Source organism: Choloepus didactylus, chromosome 8 (assembly GCF_015220235.1).
Source record: "Choloepus didactylus isolate mChoDid1 chromosome 8, mChoDid1.pri, whole genome shotgun sequence".
Classification (NCBI taxonomy): domain Eukaryota; kingdom Metazoa; phylum Chordata; class Mammalia; order Pilosa; family Megalonychidae; genus Choloepus; species Choloepus didactylus.
In genome coordinates this window covers 107,963,362-107,975,719 of record NC_051314.1, presented here as the reverse complement: position 1 = coordinate 107,975,719, position 12,358 = coordinate 107,963,362, and the positions used below count along the sequence as shown (strand labels likewise).

Here is a 12,358-nt window from a genome sequence, read left to right as displayed (position 1 = left end):
ATCTTCTAAAACAGTGTCTAGTGTATAGGTATTTTTAAAAAGTTTTTCTTGAATGGAAGAAAACATGAACAGTACACTAACTTCAGCATTTCTAAAATAACAGGCAATCTGAGTTATTACAACCAGGTTTTTTTTTTCCTATGTATATATTTATACAGCCTTAGCTATATGATTATTTTCAAATGTTATATGAATGCATACCTATATTGCTTATCATTTTCTGATATATTCAGAAATGTGTTAATTAAAATGAATAACAGATTTCAAAATTCAACTTATTAGATAGTCTTTTTTGCTTAGAAAAGCTTTTATAAGACAGCTTAAGTGGTTCTTGATGTTAGAACTCTTTAGCCTACACAACACACCTTTCATGATGAGAAACTCCTTCATTCATATATCACAAATGTTTACTAAACATCTGCTGCATCCCAGGAATATACTATGTGCTAGAAACTTTAAGAAACATTTTTTGTCCTGAAGGAGCTCACAGTATAACATGGAAGGATCTCACTTAACTAAAGCCTTATGAGAAACATGAAGCTGTATGTAGATGAGGCGGCTCTGCCAAGAAAGGAATGGAGTTTGTACATATGTCATGCAAGAATCTGTTTAATTTTGCCTGACCTATCATATTTGGAAAAGTGCAGTATCATTTCCTCTTTTAAGAAATCTTACATAGGGCCAGTCATTGAAGAAGAAAGCAACTATACAAAATGAGAAGTTGATCAGACTACATCTGTACTAAACTTCTCTATTCATCAATATGAAATCATACAATGGGCTTACTTTCTTGGGGAGGATTTTTAACCTTGAGGAAACCCTCAATTCAGTTTCTGGTCTTGTCACTTATTTATTCCTTCCTTTCTTCCTATAATCCTATATAATTGAATAAAAACATAAAACTCATGACTTACCTAAAGATTTATTTAAAAGTTAATACTTGCTAACATTCTAACTGACCACTACATTAAATATGGAAAGATTCATGCTTACTTTATTGTTTATAACAACATAAAAATGAGAGTGTCCAGTAGGGAAGACATTCAATCCAACTTCTTTCAAAGCAATAATGAAAGTAATAGGAGCCATCCATTTTCCTTGCAAAATACAGGAATGCTCTTTGTTTTTCAGTTTAACTGAAGCTAACATGCAGAGGTTTTCCTAGTTTCAGAAGAAAAAGAAATCAGCTTTTTTAAAGCAAAGTTAAAGAAATTAGTTATTACTTCAGTATCATTCCAGGTCCCATCTTTTTGTTCATTATACTGTTGTGTTTTTTTTTTTTTAAGCAGGGTGGATATGTCTTAGGCCTAATCTGGAAGCTCTGCTCAAAGTCCCTGTGTTTCCTTAAACAGTTTACCTAACTCTCTCTGGGCTTCATCTAAACAATCAATGGATTGGACTAAAGGACTTCTCGGATCTTCCCTGATTTTATAAATTAAGATCTAAGAATACTGCATACATTGCTATTGAATTAAAACAACCATTTAATAGCAATCATGATTATAACTTTTAAGGAGTATACGACTTTAACACATCTAAGATCTAACATAATAGTGCAAAATTATTGACCAGTTTTTAAAAGTTTGGCAAAGTGGCAATTGGACAGTGTTCAGAGTTCGTATCTCTCATTTGGTATTAAAAACAAAGTGTGGTAACATTCCAGTCTTCTTCCATACTCTTAAGAAATTCTAGGCTATCACTTTTTCTTAACTTCATTGAGGTATATTTTAAATAGCATAAAATTCACCCATTTTGAGTGAACAATGATTCTTAGTAACTTTACAAAGTGGTTCAACCATCACTACAAAATCTGTTTTAGAACACTTTCATCCCCCCAGTAAAATCCTCCATGCGCATTTACAGTTATTCCTCATTCTCACACCCAGCCCCAGGCAACTATTAGTTTACTTTTTGTCTATAAATTTCAGGCTGGCTCATTTCTGACTGATGAGCAATAGAGGCTTCATTCAGAGAGAGGCCAACCTCAAAGTGGGTTTCAAGTGACTGTACGATAAAGATGAGGGAGCCTTTTTAGGGCGAATAAAAAACTCTGAAATTTATACTGCAATCAAGCCTGTAGCTTTACTAATTTATTTAACTCTAGGAACTTTAGGGTACAAATTTGGGTCTCATGCAGCAGGTGAACTTACTGCCCTCCCCACTACGTGGGACATGACTCCCAGGGTTATACATCTTCCTGGCAACATGGGACATGACTCTCAGGGATGAGCCTGGACGTCGCATCATGGGATTGACAAAATCTTCTTGACCAAAAGGGGGAAGAGAAATCAAACAAAATAAAGTTTCAGTGACTGAGAGATTTCAAATGCAGTTGAAAGGTCACTCTAGAGGGCATTCTTATGTGCTATATAGATATCCCTTTTTAGTTTTTAGTATATTGGAATAGCTAGAAGGAAATACCTGAATCTGTCAAAATGCAACACGGTAGCCTTGTTTCTTAAAGGCAATTGCCTAACTATGTAGCTTAAACAGTGTGACTATGTGATTATGAAAACCTTGTGGCTCACACTCCCTTTGTCCAGTGTATGGACAGATGAGTAGAAAAATGGGGACAAAAACTAAATGAAAAAATGGGGTGGGATGGGAGGATGGAATGTTTTAGGTGTTCTTTTTCACTTTTATTTTTATTTTTATTGTTAATTTTTTTTGGAGTAAGAAAAATGTTCAAAAGTTGATTCTGGTGATGAATGCACAACTATATGATGGTACTGTGAATAGTTGATTACATACCGTGGATGATTGTAGGGTATGTTATTATATCTCAGTAAAACTATAAAAAATTTGGGTCTCACATCTTACAATTGAGTTATTGCCTATCTAATTATTCAATTAACATTTCATTTAGAAATTGTAGCTAATGGTACATTTTACTGTTTTATAAATGCCATATTTCAAAGCATAAATCAACAGTGATCGATAGCTTTGACACACACTCTCTTATATCCACCAAAGAGGTTTGCCTCTTTGATATGATATACAATAACAATAATTCACCTTAATTTGTATTTGAATCTCAGTAAATACTGTAGTCACAGTCAAAAGTACTTCATTTTCTTGAAGTGGTCTTAGTTCCCAAGACTGGTATGGCATGTTAATATGAGTATCTTGAATCAAGGTAACAGGGCCAAAAGTTTCTAGGCTGAATGTTATAAGTCTTTCTTCTGACTTGTAAGATATATTGCTAATGCCATCAGTTCTCCAATATTTACCTTTATAATAAGTGAAGAAAGTGACATTAATTTCTTTTTTTCTATTAAAAAATAAGCTGAATGAAACCACCCATATTATAATGTACATAAACAGATCTTTTACATCTACAAAAGAATCTCAACCAAAAGTGGACACTGATGGAAGTTTCTCAATGCACACAGGATCAATGCAAACTCCCCCATATGGCCCTGTTCAATATTCCATCTTAGGAGAAGACCTCCTAAACTCTCCTAGAATGACGAGTCACTATTCTGCTCTATAGCCCTTTGTTCTATTATAGCACCTCACTTCATGGAATTATGATGCTTTTCCGTCTGCCTCTCCAACAATTCTGCAAACTCTCAGAGGAAGGTACTAGGTCTCATTTATCCCTTATTGTTCAGCATATTTATGGAGCAAATGAATCCATCATCCTCTTCCTATAATACCCTCTCCATTTCCAATTGGCTCTCTTTCCTCTTCCTATGTGTAAGTTTCCATTGACCAGTTCTTACTCTTAAATTCAATATTGTAGATATACTGGCAAGGTAAGTTATTTATAAACCCTCTTTTTGTTTCTAATTAACTAAATTATTTTAATTTGTAAAGGTAAAAATTAAGTATTGTCTATTTAACACATTTATAACTGTTGCGTCTTTAAAATTCATAAATAAATCCTCAAAATACCTAGCATTCCATGGCAAAATTTCCCTGTAGTTTAAAAATTACAGGGAATTCTGACCATTTCCTTATTTAAGTGTAGAGTCAAATTTTAAACAAATTATGTCTATTTCCCTGAATCATGTGGGATAACTTACCCTGCTTAATTCTAATTTAATGTGAATGATTTTTAATGTGACAAATAAATATTTAGGAAAATTACCATTAAAGGGAAGTCAAGCCTCTAAAGCAACAAAAAAGGAAGAAATTATACATTTTGATATATAGTTAGATGAATTGTTAGGAAAATACTGTTTTTAATACAGAAACTATTTCTAGAACATAATATCTTGTGGCAATGTTTACATAAGCAAGAATGTGGAGCATTGAGGCATTTATTAAAAAGTCTAAATTACAAAAATATTTACTCTTCTGGGTAGAAGATTCTAAATAACTAAGAAATTCCAGAAACTAATTAAGTAGATTAAGTAATAACTCTGTGCCTTAGTTGAGCCTGTCTGCTCCCCACCTATCACCAGGTATGTAAATCCCTTCACAAATAGATGGATGTAAAATAATGCTAAAAACAAAGATGTACAGCTTTCATCTAGGACACTCAAAATTGCATACAGTAATTCACAAGACTGAGAATCTTCCAAATGTCAGCCAGCCTACTCAGTACCTGGTATTTGCTAATAATTAGCAACCAATTAGCTTTTATCAGATCATAATACTGATATTGATACTTCTGATACTTCTGATTTTAGTGATATTTATTTATCATTATTTATAACCCATGGTTATAAAGAGGTACGCAGTGGCTAGTTTTTCTCATTCTCATTCCCCATCCCCAATACTTATTTGTAACTTAAGATTTGTACTTGGTAAATCATTAACATTATGATAATCATATATTCATCACCTTAATGTGAACATATTATTTGTTTGATTTTGATTTGCTAAACTATCTTGGTATTTTAGTTCATTTCCTTATTTTTTAAACATAATAATATAGCTATAAATACTTGTTCATAAACTATGACAGATACAAACACTCTAGGAACTAAGTTATAAAATTCAAAATATTTTAAAACTCCAATCCCTATTCATTTCCATCAAGAGCAAACAAAACAAAGACCACAGAACTGGTATGGAAATGTGTAATTTTAGAAACTCAGTTTTTACACAGCATTTTCTCTTTCAATTTAAGGATTGGTAGGATTGTACCTCTGTTCATTACATGATTGTAAAATGTGATTAAGGCATTACTGTACCTTCAAGGTCCCACCTTGCAACCATAGGATTTTCAAAAAATATTACATTTTCATGAACCTGAAGCATGACCTCTATAGGTGGAAATGCATTTTCTGTTTCGAAGTCTTCTGTAGTTTCTGGGGGATATATATATTTCTGTAATCCTTCTTTGGGTATCTTTAAAAAAATAACCAAATCAATAGCAAGTTAGAAGCTGACTGGTTACAGATAAAAATTTAAATATTACTGAATAAACTACACAGTTATTTTTAATAAGCATTACAGTTTTGTCCCATTTATTTATAGGCTGACTAACCAAAATTAAAAGAGCATGATTGTGGGGGAAAATATCACTAAATTTGGATGCAATTATAGAACCTTCATATGGCCAGGTTCTATGCTGTGGCTTATTCATCTTTTTATTCCTCCAAACAATCCTACAAGGCATGTATTTTACTGAGAAGATAAACTGAGACTTAGAGAAATCCAGCAACTTGCCAAACATTACAAAATAATATCAAAGGACCAGAAATCAAAAACAGATCTGTAGGATCTAAAGTCCCATGCTCCTTTCACTATGATATATTGCCCCTTTGGTAATCAATAGTTCTAATACCTTGGTTAGGGCACATAGGTGAGGAAAGAAAAAAGTGTAGACAGCCCTTTGAGAAGTGTAGTAATAAATAGGTGAAAATGAATTAAGCAGAGTGCAAATTTTTCTGGGATAAGAGGAAGATTTAAAATGTTAGAAAATAGAGAAATAATTGGATGGGGCAAAATTCCAAAATAAGTGGGAGATTACTGAAAAGAGGAAGGCCTCTTTGCTGAAGGAGAGGAGGAGGATACTTTGGGTTCAAATGGAGAGCATGGAGTGGTTGTAGAAGAACACTGTGACAAAATTCAAGAACAACAGAAACTTGGATGGTTCCTTGAAAACCCCTGCTCAGGCTGGGACCTTTCTACAGATAAAAAGTTTTGAAGGCTATCTGAGACTAAAGGGATGTTTTTCTTGGACTATCCCTGTCCCTCAAGTATCCCCAAAGTATTGAAGATAATTGAAATATACAAATACATTCCTCAAGGTAGATGAAGAACAGATTACCTCCTCCAGGCCTGCTATAATACATGAATTCTCAATTAGGAGGAGGAAGGGGAAGGAAGGGCAATATCAACTCCCAAAAGTGAGAATTAGTTTTTTTGTTTGTTTTTTTTGTTTGTTTGTTTGTTTTTTGTTTTTTTGGCATGGTTGAGGGGTGGGAGGAATAGCAGGTAAAAAAAATCTTACACTTTTATGTATAAAGCACAGATATGCATACAGCACATTAACAGATATATGTATATCTCTGTTATTAAAATTTCATATGGGGCAATTAGGGGGAAAAGTCCCTACAAAGTCTCCTTAGGAGGGCAATAATGAAAAAAAGGTTAAGAAATAGTGTCTGTAAGGGACTGAACCACATCCCCCACAAATGGCATGTTCAGGTCCCAAGCCATGGGCCTCTGGGTATGAACCCATTTGTAAATAAGACCTCTGAAGATGTTATTAGTTAAAGTGTAGTCCAATATGACTGAGGTCCTTATTAACAAAAGAAATTGGATGTGGAAAGAGAAGCCAGGGGGAGCAGCCAGAAGCCAATGGAACTCAAATAGAAAGGAGACAATGCTGCCATGTGACAGAAAAGGCAAGCAATCCCAAAGATTGTCAGTCAGCCAGAGGATACAGACCCTGGGAGGAAGCAAGTCTTCCAGCCTCTGTGCTAAGTGAAAGAAGCCAGACACAACAGGTCATATATTATATGGTTCCATTTAAGAATTAAAACAGAAAGAAGATAGAGATCAGGGGACAGGGGAAAGGGAGATAGGGAGCAACTGCTTAAAGGACACACTGTTTGTTTTGGGGTGATGAAAATGTTTTGGAACTAGATAGAGGTGGTGTTTGCATAACATTTGTGGCTGTATCTCATGCCACTGAATTAATTCACTTTAAAATGGTTAAGGTTTTGTTATATGAATTTTACCTCAATAAAAAAAAAAGTCCACCTACTTCCACAATCATCCAGCCCTTTACTGGTTTACACTGTGGGGGAAGCTTCAAAATATCCAAATGGTACACTCCACCCAGAATTGTGAATTGGCATAAATCAACCTCATGATCTTCGAAGAATTCTGGTTTTTCACAAGCATTCTCTACCAGCAACAACTGTGCTGAAAATAATCAGATAATAACATTTCTAAATGGATCATATCATTCTTATTTTCTTAAGAAGAATATGAAAAATTCTAACATTGTTAAAATAAGCTTTTATTTAATTAGTTACTAAAGTTTTTCAAAATGTGATTAACTCGAAACTATTAATAGTTAACCTTGTACATGGGAACAGGCATGTGTAAGGGTGCGGTGTAGGGGAGGACTTCATTTATATTTCATATGCTAATATTAGGAATTTTTATATAGTAAGCCTGTTACTTTTATTATGAAACTTTTTAAAAGATACTTTTAAAAGACTAAAGATTAAAAAACTGGATTGAATAATGTGCCAGTTTGGATATATTATGTCCCCCAGAAAAGCCATGTTCTTTAATGCAGTCTTGGGGGAGGCAGACTTCTTAGTCTTTTGATTAGAGTGGAAACTTTTGACTGACTGTTTCCATGGAGATGTGACTCACCCAACTGTGGGCAAGACCTTCTGATTAGATTATTTCCATGGAGGTGTGGCCCCGCCCATTCGGGGTGGGTCTTGATTAGTTCACTGGAGTATTTAAGAAAGAAGCTAAGAGCTGACACAGACCAAGATGCTTGCTGATGATTGAAGATGCTTGGAGATGCAGACAAATGGACATCTGAAGATGCTAAGCTAAGAGATGAAGCCCACAGTTTGCCCCAGATAAGCTAAGAGAGCACCCCCAGATGCTTAGAGAGAAATGCCCTGGGAGAAAGAAGCAAGGACGCACAGGAGCTGAGAGTGAGGAGCGAAGACAGAAGCCCAGAGACATTTTGGAGAAAGCCATTTGAAACACAACCAGGGACCAAAGGACCAACAGATGCCAGCTACATGCCCTGCCAGCTGACAGAGGTGTTCCGGACGCCACTGGCATTCCTTCAGTGAAGGTATCCTCTTGTTGATACCTTAGTTTGGACACTTTTATGGCCTTAAGACTGTAAATTTGTAACCTAATAAATCCCCTTTATAAAAGCCAATCCATTTTTGGTATTTGATTTGGCAAATCGGAACAAATAATTTCTGATGTTCACTAGAGAATCTATGGGAAATTCTATGATCCCATAATTCTCAGTGTACCGTCAGAAGGAATATCTGAAGTTACACATCACAGGGACCATTGCCACTCTTCACCAGGATTCTTTCAATACAGTATAGCCTGGTTAAAAATAGGAAGTCATACTACTTATGGTTTCCTCCCTTTACTAGCTATTTGACCTTGAACAAGATACTAATTAAGATCTCTATCCTCAGTTTTTTTCATCTACAAAATGGAGACAATAGTCTTATCTATCTTACAGGATTTGAGGAATGAGGAAAAGTCAGTTAATGCTTATAAAGAGCTCAGAACTGGTGCCAAAGAAAAAGCAAAAACTCAGGAATTGTTAGCAGTAGTAGTTATGACCATTTTTCTTTCCTATAAAAGGAAGCACACTGGGATGGCACTGAATTGAACTTTTATGGGTATTGAAAATTAATGGAAATAACCAAAGAAAATTCTAGTTAAGCAATAGCCCCCTTTTCCTTGCATAAATTCAAAAAATTATAGCCTTTAATTAATTTTCTAATTATTAAATTAATAATTCATTTACCTGAAAAGCCAGAAAGAATATTAAATTTAGATGTTTATGATATATATAATTTTGGCATCAGCATCTAGAGAAACTAGGTATCATTGACAGAGGCTCATTAACTGACTGTAGTGCCATGTTTCTAACAGGAAGATTACCTGGTAAAGGTTATAGAAAGACTGCAAATACATGAAGCCAGGGACTGCTGAAACCAATAAAAGTGGGTTAGGAAAAGTGAAGTAGACAAGAGGCTTCTTATGAAAACAGGCTAAGAGATATGTAGAATATAGATTTTTTTTTAGGAGTTATTGGGAAAGAAACATAAAGGTAATGGAAAAGATGTCTATAAATTCTAAACTAAAAGATTTACAAATTATACCTATTATTTTCAAATTTCTAAACTATCCCTCAATTGTTATTTTCCAGGGCAAAATTCAACATAAAACTTTATAAATGCTCAAAAGTGTTGAGAAATTCCCAACTGTCTGTTTGTGCTTGTGTTTACTGCAACATTGTCTATAGTAATAAATTAGAAATAACCTCATTATCTATCAATAGGGATTTATTTAAATTAATTTGTTCAACTGTTGGAATGGAACATCGTCCAGTTACTAAAAAATGTAAGGTTACCAATGTTCTGACTCAACATAATGTCCACAAAATATTGTTAGGTGAAAAAAAGTTATTTTCAACAACACATTTTATGATATGATCCCATGGTTTTATTAAAATTTTCTGCAATGTGTGAGTTTTCTTTACAATACCCCTGCATTTCTTTTATAAGCAGAAAATCCCAATAAAGTTAAATTCTGAAAGCATTAATTTAGAAGAATACCTGCTAAAACTGTTTCACTTAATAATTTCATCTCCATTTGATATTTAGTGGCTTCAAGTTCCTCCTCGACAGTACTCTATGAAAAACACATGGACAGACAGGTATGATTGTCAGTGCCTGCTTCAGCTGAGAATCACCCTACTTCTGTTCTGGTTACCACTTCATGTGTCTGGTGCCTTGACTCTAGGGCCCTGAACTTGCATTTACTCGAATATAAAATGGGACTCAAAAGCAAGTTTTAAAAAAAGCAATGAATATGAGATCACATATCCATAGGTTTTCACAAGGGCAGGAGATAGCATGCTCAGATTCTCTGCTGAAAATCCTAATGTAAAATATAGAGACTAGGAAGTAATGGAAGCTATGAGAAATTTTATTTGTATGTGCATTTTGGTATAAGCTAAGGGGTAGATTTTGCTTGATTTTGGCAATTACCTCTCTGATAGAGTAATTCTCAAGCTTCCTTTTGGGTAAGACTCTCAAGGAAATTGAAGAAGCTGGGCACCAAGTAAAGTAGAAGATACTATCTCATTATACTCTACTGTAATAAAAAGAATACTGCAACAGAGGGTCAAAAAATCCAGACTTTATATCTCACTAGCGGTAGCTGTGATCTTGAGCAAGTCATGTAACCACCGTGGACATCAAATGGGCATCAAATTCCTAATCCAGTAAAAATAACAAGAACATTTTTGGTACAGAAGATATCAGGCATATAATACATTTTGCATACAATCCTAAGAGATAGCTATTATCTTCATTTTACAGATAAGGAAATAGGGAAATAACCATTATAAAAGTCAAATAAAATAATGGAAGTAAAAAAACTTTGTATATCATAGAGTATTAGATAAATGCACAGTGTTGTTAGAAAAATTTGGTATGTGCATGCTAATATTTGCAAACTGAATGACAGCCAGCAAACTTCATTTAACCTCAGATACCAGCCAGTACTTCTACAGTGAGTGGGTAATTTTACACCAGAATTCTAGTCAGAAGCTCAGAGCCAATTAATCCCACATGCCTCACATCCTCAACCACTATACAAAATACTAGCTTCCTTTAGTAAATGATTCTTTGTCTTACTCTCATCACCATTTTCCCTATGTGTCTTCCTTTTGATTAGTTTTATCACTATTGCATCCCTATCAACCTTTTCCATTGTGCCTCTGAAACTTCTGATTAACTCATTCATTCAAGGAATTTTTATATAGCTCCTAAAATGTAGAGCTATAGCTAGATACTAGGAATAAAAAGAATGTAAAAGACAAGGACCCTGACTTAAGGAGTGTCTACTCTATTAGGGAAGCAGAAAAAAAATAGATATAATATAGTTTTGGGGGTACTGTGATAGAAGATAAGAAGTTCACAACATAAATACAAAGGAAGAATACTCAGTTCTGTGGGAAAATCAGTGGGTGAAGACAGGAAACACTACCCTAAGCTGGTAAAATTTGAACTGAATCTTGAAAAATAACTGTGTCTTTTCCCAAATGGGTAGGAGGAAATTCAAGTAAGAGTGAAGACAGAAAGGCATGAAGCAAAGCAGAAGGTTCTAAGCCACCAGTGGTCTGGTATAGGGGGAGAGAGACATGCTAGGAAGGTGTGAAGATCTGAGGCCAGAGAGGCAGGGGTCGGATGGTACAGAGCTTTGGGTGCCACTCTACAACATTAGAATTTCTCCTATAGGTAAAGGAGAGCCAACGAAACACTTAATAGGAAGTAACATGAAGAACTTTGCATTTGGAAGGAGTCTTCTGGTGAGCAGTCAATGAATCAATTACTTGCTGAAGAGTAAGTCGGCTAGGGTAGAAGGATCAGGGCCTAACCCAATGCCAAAGCAATGGAGGCCATAGGAAACACGTATGAAAAATGGTAAGAAGGTAAAATCAATAGAACTGGGATGGTGATTGGCTGTAGGAAGTCAGGCAAGGGAAGTAACTGATATTCAGGTTTCTGGTTTAAGTAACCGGTGGTAACAATTACCAAGAAAAGAAAAGGTGGAAGAAGGATGGGTTTGGGGGAAAGTAATAAATTTGGTTGTGGATATGTTGAATTTGAGGTGCCTGTGGTATATCCAGGTGGCCTTTGATCTTATCTATTTTAAAAAACATGTTGCAGTGCTTTCTTACAGGAAGGATTATGATCATTAATACCAAAATAATAAACCAATAAGCAAGCTGGGCTATCCAATATCTTCAAAAATTTGAGAACTCATCAAAGAGTTGAGACCAAACTGGTTTCTTATACTACAGTAATTCAGCATGCCACAGCAGGGGTTTATCAGCTTCTACATTATAACAAAGAGAATGATCTTGAATTTAACATAATGCCTTTACAGAACTCACAATCTTTACTATTTCTCTTTATTTCAACTGACATTTTTTGTGAAGGCAGAATGTCATGATTAAGGAAGCAGGGTGTTAATTTACATTCTGGTGCAAGCTCCATAATCTTGATAACTACCCCCAAATATTTTCCTGTCACTGCAGCTATGCCATCAGAACTCCTGCAACAAAACTTAAACTCCATACCACATTTGTTGACAATGCAATCCTTCATAGTTTTATACATTATAAAGGTCCTTGTGTTTGTTGACAATGAAGGTG

At 34.8% G+C, this 12,358-nt stretch overlaps 1 protein-coding gene across 6 annotated transcripts in view; it reads right to left on the bottom strand.

Moving 5' to 3' along the window:
* Positions 1–12,358, bottom strand: part of CFAP94 (cilia and flagella associated protein 94) — a 97,384-nt gene that overhangs the window by 13,735 nt on the left and 71,291 nt on the right. For 5 of the 6 annotated variants that reach the window (XM_037848102.1, XM_037848103.1, XM_037848106.1 and 2 more), the window contains 5 exons: positions 9,750–9,825; positions 7,169–7,329; positions 5,145–5,301; positions 3,016–3,230; positions 994–1,161 (listed from right to left, as the gene is read on the bottom strand). In XM_037848102.1, the coding sequence (XP_037704030.1) occupies positions 994–1,161; positions 3,016–3,230; positions 5,145–5,301; positions 7,169–7,329; positions 9,750–9,825 (777 nt within the window). The remainder of the gene's footprint in view (positions 1–993; positions 1,162–3,015; positions 3,231–5,144; positions 5,302–7,168; positions 7,330–9,749; positions 9,826–12,358) is intronic. The other variant, XM_037848104.1, reaches the window with a different exon arrangement.